Below are 26,177 nucleotides of genomic sequence, written 5' to 3'. Positions count from 1 at the left end.
TACAATGTTCAAAAAGCTGACCACTAGAAGCATGCAATTAAAATATTGCTTAGGTGAAAGGCTCCATAGTTAATGTTTAATTTGTATAGATCGGGACAATCGGGGGATATTCCATGGGTTGTATTTTTCCACTGTGCAAATAAATGCATTAATTTTTGAGAAATTTTGATTTGCTTTTTAAGACCCCTCCAGAGAATTAGAAACATACGTGAGAATGAGTGGTGAAATGTTAAAACCTGTATTTTCTTTCTGAGTCTTTGAAGTGAAAGACAGATTCCAAATGTAGCTCATAATAAATAAAAGTTAAAAAATCAAGTTTCCTCTGTAATAATTTTATTGTAAACTCTGAGTTCAAATACATTCTTAGCAAAGTTTGTTGCATGTTAGTTCAATCAGAGGCAAGAATACATAGAAATAAATGTTACTTTGTCCTAAAACTTCCAAAACCTTTCTTAGTACTTCTCATATTTTTGTCTACCATATAAGTAAGTTATATGAATAGCCTTTCAGTGTTGTATAAAACCTTCACTGTTTCAGTGTTGGCAGCTGTAGGGAATCTATATTATTTGTGTGCATTCTGTGAAAAAAACTATTAGGAGCATAGTAACTGTATTCATTAAAATGTAAACTTCCAGCATAAATATTTCAGAAGTGCCAGCAATTGAGTGTTTGTTAACCATGGAATTAACCTGTCAGTATCTGCTCTGCCACAAATAAGTCTATGTCCATATAATATCTGTGCAACTTTTCCAGGACAATGAGAAAAGAGACTGAAATATTAGAACTGACACAGAATATTGCTGGCTACGGATAATATTTATACAACTTTTCCATTTGTTGATGTATGAAAAATGTTGGTAAAAGAATAGCTTCCACCCACGTTTACCACAGCTGTAATCATTTTATTCATCTAAAAGACACCAAAAAGCTATTTTCTGCATTTCTTATTCCCGTCTCCATTCAAGTGTTTAGATAGCTCCTTACAAACAATACAAGAGATCTGAATACTTTTGCCTCTTCCTGTGTACACTGTGTTAATTTTTTAGCTTTTTTATTGGTGCAGTTTTCAATGAGAGTTTACAGTACCTGAAGTGGTGTATGTAGTTACAGTGTGCTTTCTGTTTTACTTTTTATCTTTCCAATGTGAGTTTGAGAAATGTAACATTCTCGATTGCAGTTCTGTGTGCTTATTACATCTGGCCAGAAAATAATATGCATAATAGAATTTAAAATAGGTGTCAGTTGTCAAATTATGCCAAGGTTATATCAGAAGTAAGTTTAAGACATGCAGACAGCAAGAGATTGTTCATTTGGCTGAATACTTTTTTCCTGCTACATAGCAAGTTATTAATATCTATTAGCAGGAGTGCATAAACCAAATTCTCATAAAAATATCAAAGAAGCCTGTGTCCCCAGGCAATGTGTTATGCTTTTAACAGTGAAAGTATGGCTGCAGACTTTCCTTAACCATCATAGTGTGCGTGGTATTACAGAAGTATAGAATTACTCACAGATTAATGCTCTTATTGTAAAAAATTAAGTAGTCTGTTTTGCAGCACGAGGCTGAGATTTTGAGACTTAGCTATTGATTTTATGTGCACCCTATTTAATAGAGATTTACATATGCTTGGTCTGCAGCAATATCTGAAAGTCAGGGTTCTTTTAAGGTGTCTGAGGTTGTGCAAGCCAATATATGTGCAGACTGATGTAAATTTAAATCAGTTTACTTAGGGAGCTTAATTAAAATTTATTATGGCGAGGAGGCACGTTGAATTGTGTACGTGTAAAGCTAGACCAGCTTTACTTGAGCACTCACTAACATTTTGTGTCCCTAGGATCTCGCTGGAAGTCCATGTCAAACCAAGAGAAACAACCTTATTACGAAGAGCAGGCACGGCTAAGTAAAATCCACCTAGAAAAGTACCCTAATTACAAATACAAGCCTCGACCAAAACGTACCTGCATTGTGGACGGGAAGAAGCTGCGCATTGGCGAATACAAGCAACTGATGAGGTCTCGAAGACAAGAGATGAGGCAGTTTTTTACCGTAGGGTGAGTACAATTGTTGTAATTGTTTTCCAAGACAGAGCACGCTGTTTGAAACCAAATAGACTTATCTGTTTGAGCCACTGACTAATGTCATTTAGAAGGAAAGGATCTGAACCGGTAAGACCTTATTAAAAACATAAGATGGAATATGGAGCTATCAGCTTGCTTCTGAATGCTGATTATGGGACTGATTGTGGAATTCTTTAAAGTCAAAAGAAGTTGTTTCCCATTAGCCTGAAAGGCTTGAATCATGTCTTTTGTGAGTTTTTAGTAAGCTAATCCATTCTGGCTTAGTAATGACTCCAGCATCATTTCCTAAATTAAGAAAAGAACAAAGAGAAAAACACAAAGGATTGTTCCTGTGTAGAATAAGGAGTCAGGAGAGGGGGAAAAGGGAGAAGAGTAATAGCAGTTGCATGAGGGACAAACATGAATGAATGATATCATGGTATGAAGCTACTAGGAATTTTATTATATATGGAAGTGTGTAAAAAATATTTAAAAAAAAAAGAAGTTTTAGAAAGAGTCTTTCAAGTAGTGCATAGATAGACTGAGTAGATTTATAACTCAAAATATATGGCCCAAAAAGATCCTGGCACAGCTTTAACAACATTGTGTGTGTTTTTAGTGAAATTTCCTCTAGAGTTCAGCAGAGAAAGCAGTGCTATGAAACATCTAGAGGCTAAAGATAACAAAAGTCCAGTGAAACAACTGCACCGTAACTGATTTTTCTCTCCTGTGGGTGTTTTTTTGTTTGTTTTTTTTTTTTTTTTTTTTTTTTTTTTATGAATTCATCTGTGATGCTCAGTGCTCTAACACAATGTTTGTGGTGATTTACAAAGACTCTAAAAGCTGTCTCCAGTGCCAGCCTTTCCAAATTCACAATGTTCTGCTTATTTCTCTAATCACAATAGTCTCCTTTTTTTGGGTACTTCACCACCAGATAATTGACCTTGACGTCGATTATGTGCCCTCATTTTTGGCTTGGGATGCAGAACTCCTGTTGCAGTCAATTATTTTGTGGTACAGCCTGCAACAATGTGGGCTCTTTCTTCAATCAGTAAATAGAAGTGGTTTTGATATCTTGAAATCGCCTTCCAGTCTATAGTTATGACATTGTTTTTTACTCTTCAGTATAAGGGAAATTGTTAACTAATAGGCTTCCATCAAAATTGCAGATAGAGCTCTAAATAGAAATCTGAATTTATACAGCACATCACAAATTATATTCAGATTGAGGGAATGAAATTCTAGCTTACGTCTTCCAAAGCAGATTGACAGACCAAAACACATCTAGACAAGAAATGCAAAAGAAATGCCAAAACAGCACTCTGAACAATTTCAGAATTGTTTGTTAATTCAAAACAGTATTAAGCAGTAGCATTTTACACATTAAATGTGAATGGCTAAATGGGAGTGAATATGAAGGATGGTTTTAAGAAATTTCTAAAAGTGCCTACCTAAAGAGTGATACTTCTATTAAAAATGTATATACTGAAAGCTGTTCAAAACTAAACTGGTGCAACCTAAATGTAACATCTTTCTCATATATCCAACAGTGTGATCACAAAGACCATGAGAATGTCACCATTTTTTTGAAGGGATTGTTTCCAATTCCGATTTATTCTAAGTCCACTTCACCATGTTCTATCCATGTTTAAGAAGTTTAAAATAAGCTACTTCTGTGCAGTTGTATAATGATGCATTGGACTTTACCAAAACCAATGACTTTTAATTGTGCAAGTGATGGAAAAGGGAGTATGAAGTCTAATGGATGCATTCAATAAAGATGAAATGAGATCCATGTTGCTGTTCAATGTGAATACATATTACAGTCCTGAAGAATCACAGGCTGGGATTTAAAAAAAATATTTCATACTTCCCTGTGACTTCCCACTGTTGTCCCAAGTTCCTCTTTTCCATCAAGAATAATTTAAAACAAACTTATTGGAAGACACCAAATAAAATTAGTGAAAAAGCCAGACTAGAACATCTTTTTTGAACTGAAACATAAAACATGGAATCATTTGTCTCAGCAGAATAGTTTTCTAAGTAATGAAAAGCAACATTTCTTCCAAATCAGATTATAACTAAGTGAAGCACAGTAACTGAGCCCATCAACTTCTTAAACTTACTCTTCTCTCTGTTTAACATAAATATCACATAAAGCATCAGCTGGAACAGTTTTCCTAACTGACCTCACACCCCCATTATTTTTCCACTGTTTTGATGGAACAACATAAATCGTCCTTCAGAACTGTAGACGTGAGAGTTGAGATGCTGTTTCCTTTTCAGAATGAAATAAGAGACAAATGTGGTTTTTCGGATTGAATATGCTCTGTGTTTACAGTAAATATTTCAGTGGAAGATAGAGAACAAAAGTACAAAATAAGCTCCAGTGAAATGTGCCAAGTGCTTCATACTGCTTGTAGTGCTGCTAGGGTTTTTTTGTTGCCTTTTTTTTTTTTTAAACAAACCAATTAAGTTAGGAATGAGTATGCCAAAATGGCAACAAAATATCATCAGAGAATAAAAAGATAAATAGATGTGTGGAGAGTCAGATACACATTGAAAACAGGTGGCTAAAGGAAAGAATAAGAAGCAAGAAGAAATATATTTTTTCATAATTGTGTTTGCCTTTTTCTCATACCAAATGTACATTTCTGTTTTAGGCAATCCAGTAAAGTAAAGCTAGTTCCTGTCAGACTCCCTTAGGTGAGCCACTAGGTAACACAGGATAATGCTGCTATGGGTACAACCCCCTGCCACAAGCACCGAGTTCTCCATGGCTCAAACTCTTTTTGGTGCAAAAAGCCACACCGCTCACTTCAGTGAGCCACAACATTTGATAAACTGTGGCAGGGTGCACAAAGGGAGTTTAAAGAGTCTCGGTATACAAAGTCGTCAGAATTCAAAATAAAATACAGAAGTAAGCTAAGGAATGGCCAGGTTTTGTTCTGATTTTTGAAGAAAAGCCTCCAAAGAATTGAATGACAGTGAAGATTTCTTGGAATATTTGGGCAGGAAATTATTGTTTTCAGATAATTGTTATATATCTGATAGAGCAAAATCTGGGAACTGTTAAGTATTTTAAAGAACAGAGTGGAACTTACGCTGTGCATAGGCCTTCTGTTGAATCCCTATGTGAGTGAATTTTGTTCCAAATTAGGCAGATAATATACAGAAATAATTCATGTTTAATGCAGAGTATGTTAAAAAATTGCTGCTTTCAATCTAGGGGAAGCTGAATCTGAAGTCAGCTATGTCTTTAAAATAATTGAGCTGTTTTTAATAGTAAAATTTTTAATGGAACTTGTGAATGATACCTTCAGCATAAGTTAATCCCAAGCAGACTTCAAGTGATTTACAATTTATCCTCAATAGTAGTTTTTTGTAACGCATAAATAAATGTGAGCTAACAAATGGATCATATATAAACCATAAATTCAGCTATTTTAAGTTGTCTGTCTTTTGTTGCCTTGTCTTACCAAGATAATTCATTGCTCAGTCATTTTTACAGTCTAATACACTCTAAATAAAAGTATATGCTATATACATTTCTCTGCAAAATGATGTAAGCAGTAACTTTTTTCTGTGCTTTACCAGTGTAAGATGTTTAGAATAAAGCCTTTATAGTGTTTATAACTACTGTACACACATAGTCTGAATGTTGCTAGGCTATGGTTTTGAATAAGTCTGTAATATTATACTCCTGTAGCTTGAACTTAAAGCAAGTACACAATGGGTGCTTTTGTGAGATTTACTGTTATTTCATTCCTTATGGGAATGTAAGTTTCAGTGGTGTGTAACATATGAGCGTTTTCCTTAATGCAATCAATTTTTGCTTCAGACATTTAAAGAGCTGTCAGAAAATGGTTGGGAAGGGATCAGAAAACAATGGTCATTTGCCATTTAAAATGTTTAGCTGGTTTGGTAAAAGTCAAAAGAGGAAAATTCTCCAGAAAAGTACTAAGAATACTGATACCACAAATTTTTGAGCAGGTCAGTTTGTTTAAGAATTTTCATGTTAGTTTCATTTTTATATTTACTTAAATATTTTGGGCCAAATCTTTGGCCCCAGAGTGGACAGACATGTTATCAGTGCTGGCAGAGCAGAGGAGAGTGACCCCTAGTAATTGTCCACATAAGGATTTCTTTGTCAAAGAGGACAGTGTGGGGACAGGAGTGGTTTGAAGCCAGGGTATGCAGAGATGTGCCACCATTCCTCATGGATCTGAAGAGATCAGAAGATTAATGTTGCTTTCTGGAAATCTTAACAGGCAGAAAACTTCCATGTGCAACTGAGCTGAATTGTAAACCTGTAGCTTGCAGGTAAAGTATGTTTTTATCTCCCCCCTCCAAGGTTCTGTGATTGGTAAAACTCTAGCTAGAGGCAATGATTAAATGTGTGGAATTTAATGTAATAAAAGAGTCCATTAACATGAACACCTTTAAGATCTACAAATATAAGAAAACATAATGGCCAGAGTCGTAGCTTAGAAACTCCATCTTTTCTTTTCAGGAAGAGTAGTGGAAATTTTAACAAATGCTCTGTTTTCCTCCCCCCAAGAACTGAATTACTTAGGAAATGGTAACACTCAACTCTAGTAACAGATGCCATCCACATAGTTTGTGACATATTAAAATAAGGCTTTCTGGGATGTAATGTAGCAACTAGAGCAGAATTTACAGTGACAACCTGATCAGCTCTAAATAACAACAGGTATTAAATCAGAAGTAGGTGTCCAGTTACTGGCAGTGCGTAGGTGCCCATGTTTAAGTGCTAGCAAATTTTTTGCTAGCAAATGGGTAGCAATTTGAGACCCTTTCCAATTAGGTGGTACAGTTACCACATGTTTACAGTTCCACAGTGAGATATAGGTAATTTAAAGTTATTACCCAGCCAGCAGCAGGCATGCACAGCATGTCTGATTTTTGTTTAACATGTGAAAAAGGACTGCATTTATGAAAGACAAATTCAGTAAGCCTTTAACTTTCCTGTTATACCAATCAAGTTCTTTGACAATTAGATTAATTCGGTAGCTTGCCATTCATTTGTCTGGTGTGCTCCCAAGTAAAAAGTACCTCTGCAAATTTGGCTTCTTTATCGTCACATGACCTTCTCCATTTATAGTTTGAAATGGGTGGTACTTGGGCAAATGTATCCAGTCCCACAGAAATGTGGATATGCAAAGGAGTTCTGCTGATTTGATAAGTGTTTGAAAGAATACCAGGATTTCTCTTGTCCTTTAGGCCTTAACACTGATAACCATCACTTCATCAACATATCTCACATCATTGTCTTAAGCAGACTTTCTAAACTGTTCTAGCCGCTTGTAAAAAGGCAATCTGCTTCTGAAAAATGCAAACTTTTTGGGGAGGGGAGATGTAGAGGTGGATATTAGTGTTCTGATACTTAATGTCATCTGTAACACAGCAGAAGCTTAGGCTCAATCATTCTTTGAGTAAGTTCTACAACTTCTATTACAGGAGTTGTGAAAACTTTTCTAAATGCATCATTTGGCATTGATATTATGGTGTTCTTTGATGAACAACTCGTGATGTTTTGTTTTGTGAATTTATTTATTCTAAGAAATACTGGTGAAAGATTATTAGATGGGCAGATTAGAAAGAATTAAGTGTGTATGGCCTGGTGACAACTACATAGATGTTTTCTGTTGACCATGTGTGGGTTTCTTTTTCCTCTGCTTTGTGGAAACATCCATTAATGTGAACATTTTCTGTGTCTAAAAGTTGTGGAGGAGATATGTGTGGGGTTTTAGTAGTAATAGTTTATACTCCTGAAAACATGCAATCCTAAACCAGTAATGTTCCCATGTGAGGTAGGTGTTCAATTTTATGGATAAAGTATTGAAAGATGTTTGCAGAAAATCACTTGCAAGCAAATACATTGGCTGAAAATTGTTTTCACAGAACATTTATCAGACCATTTAAAAAGTGAAAATTTAGTGAAAAATCCCAAGCTGTTTGTAAATCATCTGCAAATCATCATTTGCAAACAGGAGTATAATGACTGTGTCAAATGAATTACTGCGTTTTTGCTCCCTGCTAGCCAGGTGTACGAGACTTACACAACAGATGTTTGAATTTCTCAAGCTGTGCAAAGGCTGTAAGAGTCAGGCTAGCAGTACCAGCCATGGCATAAACTATTTTTGTGGTGTGTAACACAGGGTGTTCATGATTTCACTGTATCACTACCCAAACTTGAAGGACTACAGCTTTCCTGTAACTCTCTAGTGTGATATTTATCACGATCAGTGTTTGATCAATTAACAATAAAGAATCAACATTTAGACTTCTGTAAAAAGGTTTAATGTTATTTTGTGTGTTGATTTAGCCAGTGATTAACAATTTGTGAGACTGGTTTATGGAACCTCCTTTTGAATTTGGTATAGAATCGAACAGTGGTCAAGAGGTTGCAGGTTCCTTAGACTATTCAAACATACCTGACAGTATTTTTCCTGCTAAAATTCTATTATAGTTCACTGTTACTGGGTCGATATTACTCTGAAGAAGGTTGGGAATACATTGATATGTATGATTCTTTAAATAGACTATGCAAATAGGCATGTACGTTCAATAACTAGCTAATACAAAGTCGGTATCTTCCAGGGCAGATTTGTTTTTTTAATCAAGTATTTTGCTTTAAAATCCCAGTCTTACACATTAAATTGTGAAAAGCAAATGGTACTCTGATGATGGATCCAAATAAAAATCAAAAGCCAGCAATCAAATATCAAAAGAATGTCCAAGTGATGTAGGAGTCTACCTAGCATTTACTTAGTAAATTAGAAACAGTTTCTATCTGCCATTTTAGGTAATCTTGAGGTCCCCTCATTAACTGAAGCTCTTGCCATGAGTTTAGAGATTTTAGATTTTGGATTCATGGTGTCTATGGTAGTGGGCAGGCATCTCATGGGTGCCTGAAGCCTTTTTATGGTCTCTGTTATAGTTTGTATTAAGGTTTAAACAAACACATACAGTACATGAAAGGATGTCTGGTAGTGACGGAAAACACTTCCCAGTTGTCCTTTGAGGGAGGTAATAAACCAATACCATAGTGGGCTAGGAGCCCAAAGGCATACATGGAGCCTTTCTAGGAAACAACCTGCTTTTCTTTCATTTGGACTTGCAGAAGGTCTTCCCTCCTCTGAACACAGGCAATGACGTTTCCCTCTTGTTTTTCCTTCCAGACAACAGCCTCAGATTCCGATCACCACGGGAACAGGAGTCGTCTACCCTGGTGCTATTACCATGGCGACCACCACACCATCCCCTCAGATGACATCAGATTGCTCCAGCACCTCTGCCAGCCCTGAGCCCAGCATCCCTGTCATCCAGAGCACTTATGGTATGAAGACGGACAGCGGAAGCCTTCCTGGAAATGAAATGATAAATGGAGAGGATGAAATAGAAATGTACGAGGACTATGAGGATGATCCCAAATCAGACTATAGTAGTGAAAATGAAGCCCATGAGGCAGTCAGTGCCAACTGAGTGTTCACAGAATTAAAGTACTCAGACTCATTTGGGTTTTTTTGGGGTTTTTTTGAACAAAAGTTCTTAAAGAGCCTGCATGCATGTGTGGCTCCTACAGTTACATCAGCAGAATGGTCTTAAATGTTTCTTATTGTGTGAGACAGATTGTTTCCCTAATTTTTCATGAACTTGGTTTTTTTTTTTGTTTTTGTTTTGTTTTGTTTTTTTAATTTAGATGAAGACATAAATATCAGACATCAGGACTTGAAAACTTATATGAATCAATAGCTGTCTTACAAGTCTTACCTTTTGTCTTTTTCCGTTTGGATGCTGATAAAGGTTTAAGTTACTGTTTTAGATGGGGGTTTTACATTCTCACTCAGGTATGCTGTGCCAGCCTACAGGTTGTGAATGTGTTTTTATTCTGGATTATTTTAGAAAACAAAAACTGCAGATTTCATATTGTGAAACAGAACAAGTCCGCAAGTGTGCACACCGGTGCATCATAGCTTGTCTTTAAAAAATAGTCTCTGAATTCCATTTTTTTTCCATATGTATAGGTGAACTTCTGATGTGCCAAACTTTTCATAACTTTTGAATCTTAACATTTAAACAAAAAGTCTTAAAGGAGACACTGTAAAGTCTTAGACAATCCTTTGGCATCTTAAAAAAAATTATATATAAAACCTAATTTTTTCCAGAATATGGTAAAGTACTCAGGAATCTGGAGACAGGATATTCTTAATTAGTGAACATGATTGCCATAGTGCATGTGCCCAATTGCTTTTGCCTCTTGATGTGCCATTAGTGTGAAATTTTAAGTAAGCACAAAAGAGCGATCACCAGCTATGGACGGGCCTGTCTTAGCAGTGTGAGGCCACCTCTGGTTACATTCTCTACCCCTTTGCTTTTAACCCTTGCATTCAGTCTTAACACATTTTCTCTTAAATAATTTATTCATTCCAGAATGTCAAGGGTCCAAATACTTAATATTTATTTTTAAACGTACAGTTGGTGGCATTACACTTACAATTCCTTACTGATATTTTAAAGAGCCTCTTCTTTCCCCTTCCCTAAATCACACAGGTATATGAAAATAAAAGTGCACCTGCTACTAAAATGAACATGACCTTTATGAATGAGAAATTCACTTGTTCCTCTAACACTGTATGTTCAAGGAGCACTTGAAAACACTCTGCTATATGTATTGCAAAATAAAGTGAGTACTTTTATATGTACATAGAGTACAAATACCCCTAAAAATGTGTTTATAGTTATAAAGCTCTACACTTAGACAGCAAGGGCAGATGTAAAATCCAAACTGCATTACAGTCCACCATGCTGAATTTTTAGGGCCTGAGGAATCTGTGGCAAATCATGGCTCTGTATCATGTTCCTATTGCCATCTGAAGGAACTATGCTACCTTAAGTATTTATGCAGTGATTTATTTGTGAGACTACAAGTGGGGGAGGGAAGGCCACTCAAATATCCAATTGCAAAGGTGGGAAAACGGGTCACCAAAAATATTTATTGTATATTCACATGTATATTCATGTGGCATTGGGACTTGTCAAGTGCTTTGGGATCTCTGGATGTAAGGGGCTATAGAAGCTAAAATTTCTGTTTGTATTACTTCTAGAAAAAATGCAATTACTGGTGAAAATTCTGGGAAATATGCGAGAGAGGCATTCAAAGGTTGTTAATCTATTAGGTTTCAAAGACAGAGGAAAAACTGCCTTCATTTTTTCCCCTCATATTCCTCTCCTGTTCACAAATAGATCACTGTATGTATATATACAGTTCCAATAGTCCAGATGAATAACTGTGCTGAAGCCCCTCAACTTTTATTTGGAATTGGCTGTGTTCAGCACACTGGTGATAAATTCAGACTTGGGCTGAGAGGTACCAGGGGGCCTAGAGCAGCTCGTCTGGAAATCTGGGAGCATCTTCTCACAGAGCTGCGCAGGTTTTTCTTGGGACAACAACAGGAGCCCGTGCTAGCCTGGCTGTCCTCGAGCACGCTGTCCTGCAGACACTCCTGTGGGCTGCAGTGGCAGGATGCTCTGTGGAGGAGCAGTCCCCTCCTCACAGCCCCACTGGCACCTGCTCTGTCAGGAAGAGCCATTTTTGCCACTGTAGGGAGCGCGTTTCTATGTGGGAGAACGACCCCCCCAAGACAAAGAAGATTGTTCAATTTATAGGACAATTTATAAAGATAATGGCATAGAAACACAATGGTCAAATTTCTCTGACCATTTTGTAATTTGGAACGAAAAAAGATATATTTTTAATATTTATTTAATTGTGTTCTGAGTCCATGTCTAATAAGCAATAAACTGGTCTAGCCAAGTCTTTAAAGGCATATGCTGTGTCATTAGCTGGTGAGCGTCCTCTTTAAGCTGGCTAAGGTACTGATAGAAAGTGTTTTTTTGTTCTTAAAATAGCTTGGGAATTTGAACTGGTTTTAATACATTCAGCTAAGATTGGGGGGAGGACATCATTATTTCCGAAAAAAAAAAAAAAAAGACTATTTATTAATGTCTTACATAATTCTCCAGTTAGAAGTATATCTCCCTCCCCCCACATCACTTTCTCTCTTGCTTTCTTTTTTTCCTGGTTTTGTTGCATAGGTAGAATGCTGTATTGCTAGCATTGTATTTTATGTAATTATTTTTTTGCACAAAGGCAAACATTTAGATTAGTTAGTTAATTTTTTTTTTTTTAATTTTATGACCATGCCAAAATAATATTCTGCAGGCTTGTGGAGAACAAAGGACTGTTCTTTAGGACTGAAACTTGATTTTGCTTGTAGTACAAAAAAACACACACTCACAGATGTTGTTTCGTAAGTGTTATAAGCACTGGATATAAATGGTATTTTTTATCACTTCTGACTAATGTGAAACTGTTGTACGAAAACTACATGAACAAAAGTCATCTGTTTCGACTCGTGTGGGCCTGCCTCACAGTTGCCGGATTTGAGTCATTTTTATGTCTTGTTATTTCATTTATTTATGCAAAATACATGTATGTATGAACACTTTGTTTTAGCTCCAGCCCTGCCTCAGTGCTGATGCTCTGTATGTTAAAGCCACATTCTTGAAAATGACTGGCTGTTCAGGAATCACCAGCTGGTAAAAATTGCATTTACTGGCTGGGGGAGTGGGAGGAACATATTTGAATCTGAATTGTGCCTATGAGCGTGTTATTCTATTTATTAGCCAACATTGGCTCTAAAATGTCAGTAGAAATCAAGGAAGGACAATCATAAGGATGAAACCCAACATTTTTACTTTATTAATCGGAGCTCAAAACAAAGTTTTTGATGAATTTACCATCTCATTTTAGATTTTTTTTTAAATTGTGTAAATATAACATAGGAAATAGAATTTTATTTTTTGTTCATGGATACTTAGTGAAGTATAAGTTATGTATTTACTTTTGTTCTATATCAGTGTATGTTGGTCCATATTAAATGCTGACAAGTCACTGTACCTCATGTAGATGCTGAATTTACACCCGCAGTGTGAGCGCAGTATTGTGGACCTGTAGCTGGGACAGCAAGACGCCTCGCTTGTGCTCCCTCTGATTTTAAGAGCATATTCCACAAACAGGGAATACTTTCCTCTTTTTTAGAAAGTTGGTACATGAAACATGCCAAATTTTGGCTCCATTTGATGGGAAACACAGTCTTCTGAACCCAAGTAAAACCAATGAGATCTTTTACTTAACAAGAATGGCATTTGGAAGTCAAGAGCGTATCCCTGGAACATTAAATGTACTGAAATGGCCCTTGCAATGCAGGCAAGATTCAGTAATACCAAACCTTTATGTTGTACATTCATTTAATCATGTTATTGTTATATTAGGCTATAGTACCAGAGAAATTATTCACACAATAGGCAAAGAGGATTAATTGAATTGCTTCTGAAGCTTTGTGTTTGAGGCCCCTTAGAAACTGACTGGAAAAATAACTCCATTCAGGAGCACTAATATAGGAATACTATTTTCTCTGCAAACAGTTTATTTAATTAACAGATACAATATATTTTCTTTTGGAAAATTATTAAATACTTATATTCAAGAGAAGAAGGCTCCCCCAAACAGTCTGGTACCAGCCAGAATAGTTCACTTTTTATTTTATAGAAATGGAAGATAAAGGTCCGAATGGAAACCATACTTCTTTCAGGGTTTACATGCAGAAACAACTCTGGAGAACTGGCCAGATTCTGGTCTGCCTGTATTTTTGGGCATCACCATTTAGCTTGTGGAACCACCTGCTGAGCGATCACGGGATCCTGAAGTGCTCCTAAATCAGTGTACTCAGGTGCAGCGTGAGGCAGGGGGAGGGAAAAGACGGGATGGCCCTGGGATGGATTAAATGCAAACCCAACAGCAGCATTAGTCCCAAAAAATACACCACCCCATGCAAAGTGTACAGCAGCCAGCTGTGGACAGCTTCTGCTTTGGATAAACACAGCACAACCACCTCCCAGTGCCATCTATTCTCCAGGCTGGCTTTCTGGATTTTGTTTTTCAGCCATATCAAAAGCATGGCATTTCAAAATCATCTCCCAGCAAAACATTTTACAAGATTTAGACCTCATCCTCCCTCAGAAAACACTTACCTAGCTGCTCAGTATGAAGCATATTAGTACTTCCACGGTGGTCATGAGGACCAGTGCAGTGTTGGTGTTAGGTGGAGTGAACTTTTCTGAGACAGGGCCACAGTAAAAACAACTGCACTGGAGATGCAGCCAGCAGGATGTATGATAGAGCTCTTCATGTTTTTATGAGAAGTTAATGACTGGGCTTGGAACCCTTGGTGTTTTGCATGCTTTTTTAAGATTCAAGATGGCACTTAAGCATGTTCTTTTAAAAGAATAATACTATATGACCTCATTTGATCTTTTACAAAAAACTTTTCCTTTAAAAAAAAACCCTCTTCTAAACTTTTTTTGGTACAACCCATTAAAATCTGTGATTTTTTCTCAGATCAAGCTACATTTTTGGTATGTAGCAATGCCCTACTTCAGAAGAAAAAAACAATGTATATGCAAAATCATTTCATTTTAATCCAACACCCTTTTAAAACTAGCAGAATTGTTGGAAATGGTGACAAAAGTATTCTGAGATTTCACAGACTGGTAAAAAGCGGTAGGGTGGGGTGAACCGGGCTAAAGGAAAACTTATCAAATTGGTATTTATGGCAATATGAAAGCTATAAAGCAACTTAGTGACATGGCTTGCTTTGTAATTTCCGCTTTCTAAAAACCACAAGTGAGGTCCTTGGTGCTCTTGGAGTATGGGGAATGTGCAAATATTTAACTGTTTGTATGCTGCACATTGCAGACCTGCTAGTGTGCATTCTCCGTTTGTCTTCCTTTGTCATTTGTGTTTTGCTTTCCAGAAAGCAATGTTCTTTTTTTTTCTTGTACCCTTCTTCAGCTTGTAGCAAACTAGAATGCTTAGCGTTTATGTTCATTCATTATTGTATTTCCCATGTAAAATTTTTTTATTACATTAAGACAAGCTTATAAGCTGTTACTACATAACTTATCTTACTGTAACTCTTATTTCCTGACATTGTAATTTGTTTGTGATGTATATTGTGAGATTGTACTCTATGTTAATTTAATCAGCACAATTCACTGACATGCTGGACTGACATGCTAGCTGCTGTTTCAAATTGTAAAGTTTGTGTAGAGCTGTTGGGACAACTGAGACTCTCTTGTCAAGGTACTATGCTTTGATTCCTATAGCAACACCATGGGTGCAGCTCTTACTGGCGAGGGCTGCTTGTTTAACAGCCACTGGCTACTTAATGGGCAGGTTTTCTTTGTAGAAATTCTATATACAGTGCAGGTACCTACCTGGGCCCATGGCCGGTAATTATTTGGGCGTTTAGAGGAAAAACTAGTGTCTATTGCTGCTTTGAATATGTTTTAAAGTCTGAAAATGTAAATAGTTTATCAAAAAAAAAAAAATCTTGTACAGTCCAGTGTAAAGTTTTTAAATGAACTTAAAGGTTGCCATCACATCTCACACTCTCCTCTTGATACAGTAAAAAGAAAAAAAAAAGAAAGAAAAAAGTTTGCTAAGGATATTGATTTAAGGAAAAAATCTGTTCTCAGATTAAAAAAGAGAATAGTTATTCTTAGCTCTGCTTCATTGCATAAACAGACTTCTTGGATTTTGTTGTGCAGTATTGACGTGAGGTAAATTAAATATTAAATAATCTTCCAGTGGTACTTTTAAGAGTCTTCTCCTCCTCTGCCTCAGTTATTGATGGAAAAGACAAAATTGAAAGACACTGTCCATATACAGTATGTTCTGGTGTATGGTGGCACCTTACCTACATGTTTCGGGTGGGAGGGATTTTTTAAAATTTTTCTTCTTTTTTTAAATTTTTTTTTTTTTTTTTTTTTTTTTTTTTTTGCACAAGGTGCTTTCCTGATATGTTAAACATGTCATCCTTGGGTGATACAGTATATGCCATGATAGGGGTTTAGACCCCTCAGGGGAGTGTCTATAAGACTGCCTATTTATGCTCATTTACCTCAAGACTGTCCTCTCTACCCTTAATCTATTCACCATCACTCCATCTTTTGTACTGCTGTTGACACTTACAAATTAAAGATAAATTTTGTTTTATGAGATGTGTGTGTGACTTCTTCTATGTCTATGCATTCCTTATTGCTTTGAATTTAGTACTAAAGACTGACCATGATGGGTTGATGGGAAAATGCACCTAGGCCTGTTCAGCTGGCTCCTGTAAATTTGGTCACTGAATTTTACAGCTCTGTTTTGCCCATGCCCTTCTACTCTATGAAGGCATTTATCAGCCTCTGAAATCCATTAACACCATATGCTGTAAAAGACATGCATGATAACCAACCTAATCTGACAACACACACTGAATAGTGTCAGTTTTGCATGCGGGAAGTGCTGTTGGTAGCAACATAATCTCAGAAGGATTTTTAATGAGTAAAAATGAGACAAAACAATTCTCGTATTTCTTCTTTCTTTGCCTTCCCCTTTTCCGCTGCATGTAGCTTTAAACAAACTAACCAAAGTTAAACAAAAAGCCTATTGTTGCCATATTGCCATGTCTGTACACTGCTGCCATTGGTGTGTTGTGATTTGTTTCTGACTTAGCAGTTAGTCATGGTTCTCATAGGAAAATAATAAATTACGTTGAAGCATACTGTACTGAAGCAGAAGTGTAACAGAGCCCTTTGGTTGTACATTACATCAGATTCCAGCCGAGTTTCAGCTGGTGCACTAACCACCCTGACACATCCAAGTAGGGTGGAGTCCTTTCTTCCTTGGAGAGAGCATCAGACAGGAACTTCCTAGAAATGACGTTCTGCACTGTGAATCTGTGTGGTGGAATACTTTCAAGTCAACAGTGGATGGTAATGAGGAGTCTGACCAACACGTTATAATGGATAAATAGATAAATATTGACTTGTGCAATTTAATCCAATTTATTTCCTCTCTTCCCCCCACACACCTTCTATCGTGATTTTTTTCTCCTTGTTCTTGCTGGAATCTGCAGCTGTGAGCACTGATTAGTAATCTGGAACACACTGATGTTGTCAGCTGGGTTGTTACACAAGTACAATGAGAACAAAGCAATGGCTATAAAAGGTCTCTGCTTCCTGCAGCAGTAAGACACAAACCGTTCATGTGACATCTCTAGGTGTCAATCTAAAAACAATACAGACTGATTGCCACACAGGACAAGGGGCTGTCTCCACATGCACAGCGATTTCTGGACAAGGTGATGTGTGGGGGGCTAGCCCATATAGCAAGAGCAGCATGCTTGTTTTTCCTGGAGCTGTGGAGAACAGCATCTCTGACCAACTTGCTGCCTTCCTTGTGCAGCTCTGGTCACCCTAAATGGTCATCTTAGCCTTCAGAAATTTGGCTTATAATACAATGTGTGCACCAGGTCACCACAAGGGAAAGGTAGCACTGAGCTGGATGAGTATAGGCTCCCAGGTTATCATGGTTATTCCAGTCATCACAGGAGGGCTCCACTGCACTGGAAGCACCAAACAAGCGACAGAGCACAACAAATACGAGAATTGAGGTGCTCCGGTGCTCTGGTCCATTCTCCTGCTCTCAGATGTTTCTCTCTGGTTGAGCACAAACTCTGCTCACCAGCTGCAGGTTCCTTGGGAGCCCTCAGGATGGCTGAGTTTGGGGTTTTCAGGATTCCAAGGCACGGCACGAGTCTGTCTCCCCACTGGGATTTTCCCGTGGCGATTAACTGCTGCCATGGTAGCCCAACAGCAGCAGCTCATACAGACTGGGAGGAGGGGGAAACGGTAGTAGTTGATTTATATCTTTAATATATGGTTTCTAATAGAAAATATGAGCTCCAGGTTGTGTCTCTGAGCAGTTAATGACCAGCTGGGTTAAGGGCCTTCAAATGCTGCCATCGGTCACTGACTGCCAGGAAGTATCCTTCCTGTCATCTATTATTCCTTAATTGTATCAAGACCCACTACAGAAGAGGACTGTTAAATCCTTGGATTAATAGGAATCTGACCCTCAGTAAGTTCTAATAATATCAAGGCCGTTGCAGGTTAGCACTGGGCTCCTTGGCATGACAGTCCATAACAAACTTCCTCAGAGCTGTTCTGCTTTGTATTAATGCCTACTGGATGACTGACACAGTAAACCATAATTACCCTGTAGAAATCACTGTGGTCAGTTGCATTAAGAACTACTCAGGGACAGTTTAATTTACTTTGGCACCGAAAAGTTTAAAAGCTTCTCTACTTGTATTAAAACCTCTGGGACTTCTGGTTGCTCTTGTATTTCATCAGCAAAGGATCACTGGATAAGAAAAAAGGTTATTATTAGAGCTTTAAATAATGCTCCTCAGATAATCAAATTACAAAAGAAAAGCATATTGATTATTTGGGTCTTTTTTTGGCCACTGTTCTGGACTATCAAGATGTGTGAAGAAAACAGTTGGACATTTTAATTTAAGTTTCAAAAATGGGATGTGAGCTCAAAACTTGCACACATTAAGTGTAAAACACTCTGAATCTTGCATTACTTCCACAACTTCCAGCTTTAACTTTATGAATAAGGTACCTTACAGTTCAGATGCATGACCAAGCTTTCTTTCAAGTCAGGCCACAGGGACCATATTTTGAAATCAGAAAACAGAAATATTCTGCTATGATTCAGAGCCCTGCAGCAGAACCCTAGCCTGCAAGACACTACAATCACCAAGTGGAAAGGTATCTCTGTTACTAAGCCCACATAATGGCTAACAATTTCTTTCTAGCTACTGTATGTTCACAATTAATTAATCACAAATAGGTTACAAAATTGAAAACACGGTAACTGTCTTACTGGATTAGACTCCTAGTCCTCCTGGCCCAGCAGGTTTATGTTCAACAGTTGCAACAGGAGATAGCAGCTAATGAGAGCATCTGAGCCTGGCCAACATCTGCACCCCATTCTCATGTTCCTCAGCACTTACAGTAATTGTGTTGGGCTATTAATGTGTACTGCCCTTTCCTAGTCAGGAGCACTGGCTGGTATTTTGGTGGATGAAATAACTGAGAGCAAATTAACATTTAAGTTTGCATCCAAATGAACAGCCTTGATAAGGAGTTTTGCAACAGCCCTATTTGTTCTTTTTAATGGAAGAAAATGAGGGAAAACAGTCAGTTTATGTTCAACTGAATTGCCAAGTCCCTTGTATGATCCAAAATGCTTAGGATGATAAACTTCACTCAATTTTTGCAGGATCTGGTTAAAACTTAACAGACTTAATTCGGAAAATCTGGAGATCATAGATTTTAATGATCAAATTACTCAATCACAATGAAATATCTTTTATTCAAACATCAGGAAATCCACACTTGATTGCAGACTTAGTTAATTCCACTAGAATAGCTGCAGCTGCTGGAAAACCAAAGGCTAAGTGCTGTAGAGGGAAAAAGAAATCCCCCCCAAATCCACCCACCCACCCACCCAAGAAGAAATGGAAGCTTTTTGCCACGTGTTGAGAAATCATGCAGGGAAAAGGGCTTTTTGAAAACCTTTTTTCCAAAGGTAGAAGATATCCATTTTGTGGAGTGTTACTGTATAAACTAGAAAGTTCTTCTGGTTTTGACAACCACAATACGGGTTGAAAGAAAAAAGTGAGGGACAGTTATTTTATATGATCTTATTTGTATCAGCTTATCCTGTGAACAGAACCTGCAGAACCTCCCTAACACTGACTTTATATAACACCAGTTACAGGAGGGAAGCACTAGCTATCCCAGCACCTTTAGATTATTTTAAGGAGACAAAGGTCTTATTTCAAGGAAAAAGAATAAGTATGAATATTCACATAATGGTATTGTGCTGAGCTGCAATAATCTGTGCTAAGAAGGGCACCACTTCCCTTCTTCTGTGTATATGAGTGTAAATGTGTAACAGTTCCTAAAAGATTAATGGCTCTTTTATTCTATGATAGATGGTTTAATGTTCATTTGCTGTACTTGCAATTCATCAGTTATTTAAGGTGGTCCTCTAAAATTACAAAATTATGGGAAAATTAAGGTACCTCTTGGAAATCACCATCTGCTCCCACCCCTCCGTGGTGAAGACTGCTAAGTTGGTCATTGTGCCCAGTTCTTAACCCTGGTTCTAATCCAGTTCTAACCCCAGTCCAGCCCATGGCAGCAGGGCTGAGATCAGGGTCTGCTGGCATCTGTCATGTGCTGGGACAGGGCTGCCACCCCTCCAGACCCTCAGGTCCCCTGTGGACTCCCTAGCCACCACTGTTCCTTCTGTCCTCTTCACCTGGTCCTCCCACAGGGCAGCAACAGCAGAGGAACAAGGGGCAAATACAGCATTCCATCCCCTTGTGGGGCCTCCAGTCCCTCCCAAATGGGTTTATTGTGACCTGAGGGGAGGCAGAGAGTATTTACAGCATTTACTGCATCATATCTGCTGAGGGTGTTGGCGCTGGGTGGCTGGAGCCGTGGGCAGCCCCCTGGGAGAGGCTGCAGAGGGATTGTGTCACTGGGAAGGGATACGAGGAGCACAGAGCAAACGCTGTGACTCCCAGGGTGATGCTGGAAACAAAAGTGCCTTCAAAAACACCTCAGGATGGTGACAGGGAAACACAGTTTTTCTACCTCCTGTAATTCAGTGGTCAAAAGATATGAACAGTCAGAGGAAATTTGATGATTCAACTTACAACTTCAAATTTTGATCCATTTTCTCCTCCTTCAGCCTTTGCTGCTGAGGAATTTGTTTTGAGTGTATCTGTGCACCCTCAGTAGGACTCCCTGTGCTACCAGTGCTGCAGTGTGAACAGAATAGCTGTGGGTCCTGACCTTTAGGCTCCACCACGCCACTCGTTCTTGTTGAGGGGATGCAAAGGACCTGATGGGATAAGTGCCCCCGATTGAAGGAAGTTGTAATTTTGTAATAAATCTGCCCTGGGGTGAGGAGAATCAGAGTTACTTGAGAATGACTACTGTTCTTCTATGTCCTTCTTGCAGTAGAAACAGAAGACAAAGATTTTGAGCTCATTTTCCTCACAGTGTGCTCTAATGTTTAATGCAGGGAAAAACAAATAGAAGATCTTTGGCATTACTGAGCAACCTCAGTAGGCACAGGGTGTTTGGGAAGTGCTGTGATGAAGAATGAAGAACTCACTAGCACTGTCTTTTAATAATTTGTGTAAGTGGGGTTGAAAATATATATTGTTTGGTCAACACTTCATGGTATAAAAGATAGTGAATGATTTTAAATTACCTGATAAATATGTTTGATTTTTTTTTTTTTTTTTGAGACACCAGGTTGCTTCTCTGAAGTTCTGAGTATGTCCTGCTCCTGCTGGTGTCATGGGAAGAGGACACTTCCTTTGCCGTTTGGCAGTAAGTGCACAGGATTTTTCTAGACACAGTCCCAGGATTCATATTAGATGTGAGGTCCCTCAGACAATGACTCATACTGAAGGAAGCTGCCTTCCTTCATTAATCCCTCTCTGAAAATCCTTAGACTGGTCATGCTTAGAGACAGTTCTGTTGCAATGTTTTGATTCTTGAACTGCAAGGAGTTTGTGATTGAATTGCAAACAGAATAGATCAGACAATATGCAGCCTTAAGATGCCCATAAATATCTCAGGTTGTGGAGAACTTCAAATTGGTTCAGTTGTTTATTCATTTTTAATGGGATAAAGTAGTGTATTTCCACAACAATAAAACCAGACATGGAAACAGTCTGTGTTCCCTTATTCCCCAAACTTCAAAGACAGGGGGGTTCTGAAATGAACATAAAACATTCTGAAATAATGAGAAGAAAAATCTTGTTCTTTTTCTTTTTTGAAAATGTTATTCCCGAATGAAGGACAAAAGTATGCATTAAATAACTCATATAGACAACACCCAAATTTCCTACCTTTTCTTAAATCTTTGTGCAAAACATGCTGCATTTGGAATCTCTGAATAATCACTAAAGCTTCCTAAATTTTCCAATTTTCTGTCTAGATATTTGCTTATCTTCTTTCCCATACTTGCTTTTAATGTCTGAACACTTAAAATTCAGGCATGCTTTCCATCTCTCCTCATTTACCTCCAACAGCTTAACCTGCAATTTATTGTCAGGATTGCACCTATAAGTAAAACAGGATCAGACCTTAATTTGATCTGCTATTTATCCGTTGTGTTAATTGTAGCCACAGGGTTGTATTAAAAAAGTCAAAAAGTACCACTTGTAACTACAGAGTGGCTCTCACCTTTTAAATGGAAAAACACTCATTTTCTAGAAAAAATAAGAAAAAAGTGGTTATGAGCTAAATGAAGAAGGCAGAAGGGTTTCTGTTTTTCCATTTTTAATGCAATTAATATAATATTGGCACCCAAAATGTAACTATCTGGGTGCAAGCCTGTTCCAAGCTTTTACTGCTGCTGGTGGGAACAGATGCATAATTTCTCACACTTTTGTTTGTTTGTTTTTTTAAGCTGCAAATGGGGTTCTTGTTAAGCTAATGGATCTTGGGATTTTTACTTCATATTAATCAGGAATTTCATCTGCTTGTATTTCTGAATGATGGATTCTTCTTATGCTTGGTGTTTTGGGGTTTATTTTTCCAAGAAAGAAGACAATAATTTACGGTATGAATGGCCGAAAAAAGATTGAAAACTTGCTAAGAGAAATTCTAGTCCTATCAAACCAGCACAGTGGAAAATTCCTGGTGCCAAGAAAGGTTTTGACTGAGGAATTATCTTCCATAATGCCCTCTGAAAATAAGGCACCCAGCCTGAGAATTGTAAATAAAAGAGAAAAATCCCACCTTAAATATCTTTCAGGGTAGACTTGAAATTAGAGCTATATAAATATTATATTTAGAAGTTATAGGTTTAGAAGTACCTAACTGGTTTAGAAGTACCTAATTCTCTTAGACCCTTTCGAAAGTCTCAGCCTTAAGATGCTTGAATTTTTTTGAAAATGAACAATAAGCACTTTCAGTTCTCAGCTTTGGGGAGCTGCTTTCCTTAGCTGGCAATGCTCCTGCTTCCTCTCCCCGAGAACAAAACTGTCTTGCATGCTGAAGCCCAGGACTCTCTGTGAGATCTGGAGCAGAGCTCGTGGAGGGGAACTGTTGCCCCCAAATGCTGACCTGAACAAACTGGATGCTTTGTGAAGGTGTTTGTTGGTGGGCAGCACCTTTCACCTGTTTGTTTCCCCTCTTTTGTGGTCTGGGTGAGTTTTGACAATACTACAGGGGCAAGATATGCACAGTCTAGAGAGACACAAGTGCAGCCAGACTTGCTTTTATCAGTGCCATGGGAAGGCAGTTTTCCTGGGTGTTGCAGCATCCATTAGGGAGAAAACAGGTTGAGAAGAGATAGGGTGGCAGTCTACAGAAAAAGCGGTAAAACTGGAGGTTATCTTAGCTGGCCTGCTTTGGTTTGTGTGATGTGAATACACTGGATGCTTGATATAGTTATGCCCTCCTTACCATGTCTTGTACCAAATCAGTACCTCTCAAAGATCTCTGATGACATTTCAAGGGAATTTTCTGGGTGTAGAAGTTCTGTTCCTCAAATATAATGTGGTATTTTCCTAAGCTGAGAAATAAATGGAGAAGGTTGCAGTTACCATTACCTCTCATACCAAAGTGAGTAAAGATATACCCAAAGAAAATGCAGTTCCAGCCCCCTGCTGTCAAAGGACAGATGTTAATGGCCATTTTAAATAACACTGAGTTTCCATACCCCTTCCTGCTGGCCAAAAAAGGCCCTGACATCAGGGATGTGCTATGTCTAGTGCTTGGTTTTGAACCTAAGTGCTGAGAAGCCTGTCTGGCACTGCATTATGTAATGTGCCATTCCAGACTACAGGCCACACAATATGTGTGTTGTACTAAAGGCCCCTGAAAGGGTATGTGTGGGTTTTCCTTTTAAATATCAGCCACAGGTAAATGCTGTTTCTGGAGCCACGCTCCTGTGTCGACACAGAGCAGTGCAGTGCTCTACAATACCAGGTTGTTTTCTGCATGGCAGAAGTTACAGGGTCACCCTTGCTACCCTGCATGTGCTTGAGCTGATTCTTGATTAGAGATCAGAAGGGAACTTTTTTGGCAAGGGTGTAACAACAGAAATCTGAAGAAAGCTTGTATTTTTGAGACTTAGCTTTATTGTGGACTCTAGCTGTACTTTACCTGCCTTTTTTGGACCTTGTTCCCTCTCTGTTTTTACCTAATAACAAAAAAAACTTTTGTGATGTTCTGTGTTTTGACTCTGTCAATGGGATGAGAGAGTCTCCATCTGCTGTTGTTCATATTTAGAATTTATGGTCACATTGCCATAAAATTACAGGGTGCTAATAAGTTGAGTGACAATTAAGGGACATGTGACTACAAAGAGGAGAGAGACAAAAATTAATGGTTACTCTTTAACTCTTCCTGCTTGTTCTATTCTGCATTCTGTTTTGCTGGATGGTTTCATTTGGAATGATGTTTTTTTAATGCTTATAGCCCAAAGGTGTGTTTTTATTTTGGTTTGATTTTTAATTTTTTTTTATTATTATTCCTTAAGGAAGAAAATTGATTCCTTATGTTCTATACATTAAGTTTCCTTAACATTTTTTTTAACATGCATAAAATTATAGATCTCTGGAGAGAATGAAATACCACAATATAATACCGCACCCAAACTCTTTATTTCTCCCCTCTGCGGCCAAACCTTAAAAAAATCACAACATAGCATTAATACATTTATGGGTACTTGTTTTCCATGTTTGATACAAAGTAAAAATGTAATGAGTGCCCAGGCACAGAAATATGTGATGTCAGTTTGTGGGGGATAAATACAATTCTGGGGAATAAGGCCTTGAATCTGCTGCCCATAAAGAGTCAGAGTGGAGGAGAGATTTGCTGTGTGAGGACTAATTTTAACAGTGCCATCCCGTGTGTGGCTAAGGAACTACACTGTAGGTTCTAGATAGTGAACTAGCACCCTTGAGAAAATTGAAAAGGTGACATCAAATTTTATAGCAGGAGCAGATTTTATGAGAGCAGTAAACTGTACCTAACATAAACCAAAAGACAGGAAAAGGTATTATTCCCAGTTCATCACTCTGTACTATAAACTTGGAGCATCCTACTCTGTTTGGATATATGAGAATATATGAGATATATTCAAAACAATGAGAAAGAACATCAGGTTTGTGGACTATTGGGTATTTTTCACTGTTTGCCTGATTTGCATCATTAAAACAAAATGCCTTTTCTGCGTACCAGTTGTGGAGCAGACTGTGTAAAGAAGGTCCCTCTGACAAGCTGTTCCCAAGGAAAGATGAAAGTGGCAGTGGAGTTTCTCTCCAGCTACATATCTGGGCTTAGCAATTTAAAACTATGTTGTGTTTGTGGCTCAGAAAGAGAGAGACCAGTTTTTCTCTGAACAAGTCATTTAGTCTGTTGTTGCACCCTACAACTATATTATTCAAACTACTTTTCCCATTCCAACTTAAAATTCTTTTCTTTCTAAGTTTTTCTTCCTTCAAGTTCTCTATCCATCCATCCCTGCTAACCTCCAATATCCTTCATGAATCTCTTGCTGTCAGTTTTCAGCTCCATAGTCTCATTTCTTTTCTCTCCTCCAGGATTCTGCTTTTCCTTGTTGTGCCTGTTCTGGTTTTGTCTCCTCATTTTTTCCTTCCAGTATTTCCTCTCTCCACCTTCACTTTGCATGGTCTATATATCAAATCAGCTAGCTGGGTGTATACATGGAACATTTGAAAAAGCCAGAATAAGGTAGAGGAGGGTAAGGAAAAGAAATCTATGGGTAGCTGTTTAAAGAGGGACTTGTGTTTCCAGTACATATGAGAGGGAAAAAAAAAAAAAAAGGATGAGGGAAGTAAAATATTGAGAATGTTTCTGGTGAACTCCTGTTCATTTTGAATCCTGTCAGCAGGGGATCCAGCTACAATAAGAATAAGTTATTAGTTACCTTGTTTTATGTCCATAGATTATCACATAATTTTTACAGGTAAATCTGTTGTGACTTCTCCCTTCTCCCTTCTTTCTCACAAAACAATTTGTAGAAGGAATGGATTACCAAATATTTAAGAAGCCACTTAAGAAGTCTT

The 26,177-nt window shown here is 37.9% G+C and overlaps 1 protein-coding gene across 10 annotated transcripts in view; it reads left to right on the top strand.

The window, feature by feature from the left end:
• The window catches only part of SOX6 (SRY-box transcription factor 6), a 367,386-nt gene extending 351,177 nt beyond the window's left edge, over positions 1-16,209 (top strand). For 9 of the 10 annotated variants that reach the window (XM_063398073.1, XM_063398072.1, XM_063398071.1 and 6 more), the window contains 2 exons: positions 1,836-2,052; positions 9,264-16,209. In XM_063398073.1, coding sequence (XP_063254143.1) covers positions 1,836-2,052; positions 9,264-9,567 — 521 coding nt within the window. In that variant the 3' untranslated portion in view covers positions 9,568-16,209. Of the gene's footprint in view, positions 1-1,835; positions 2,053-6,329; positions 6,380-9,263 lie in introns of those variants that run through there. The other variant, XM_063398077.1, reaches the window with a different exon arrangement.
• The last annotated feature ends 9,968 nt before the right edge of the window (positions 16,210-26,177 follow it).

This window comes from Prinia subflava, chromosome 5 (assembly GCF_021018805.1).
Source record: "Prinia subflava isolate CZ2003 ecotype Zambia chromosome 5, Cam_Psub_1.2, whole genome shotgun sequence".
In the NCBI taxonomy this organism is placed as follows: Eukaryota; Metazoa; Chordata; class Aves; order Passeriformes; family Cisticolidae; genus Prinia; species Prinia subflava.
This window is presented reverse-complemented; position numbering and strand designations above follow the sequence as displayed.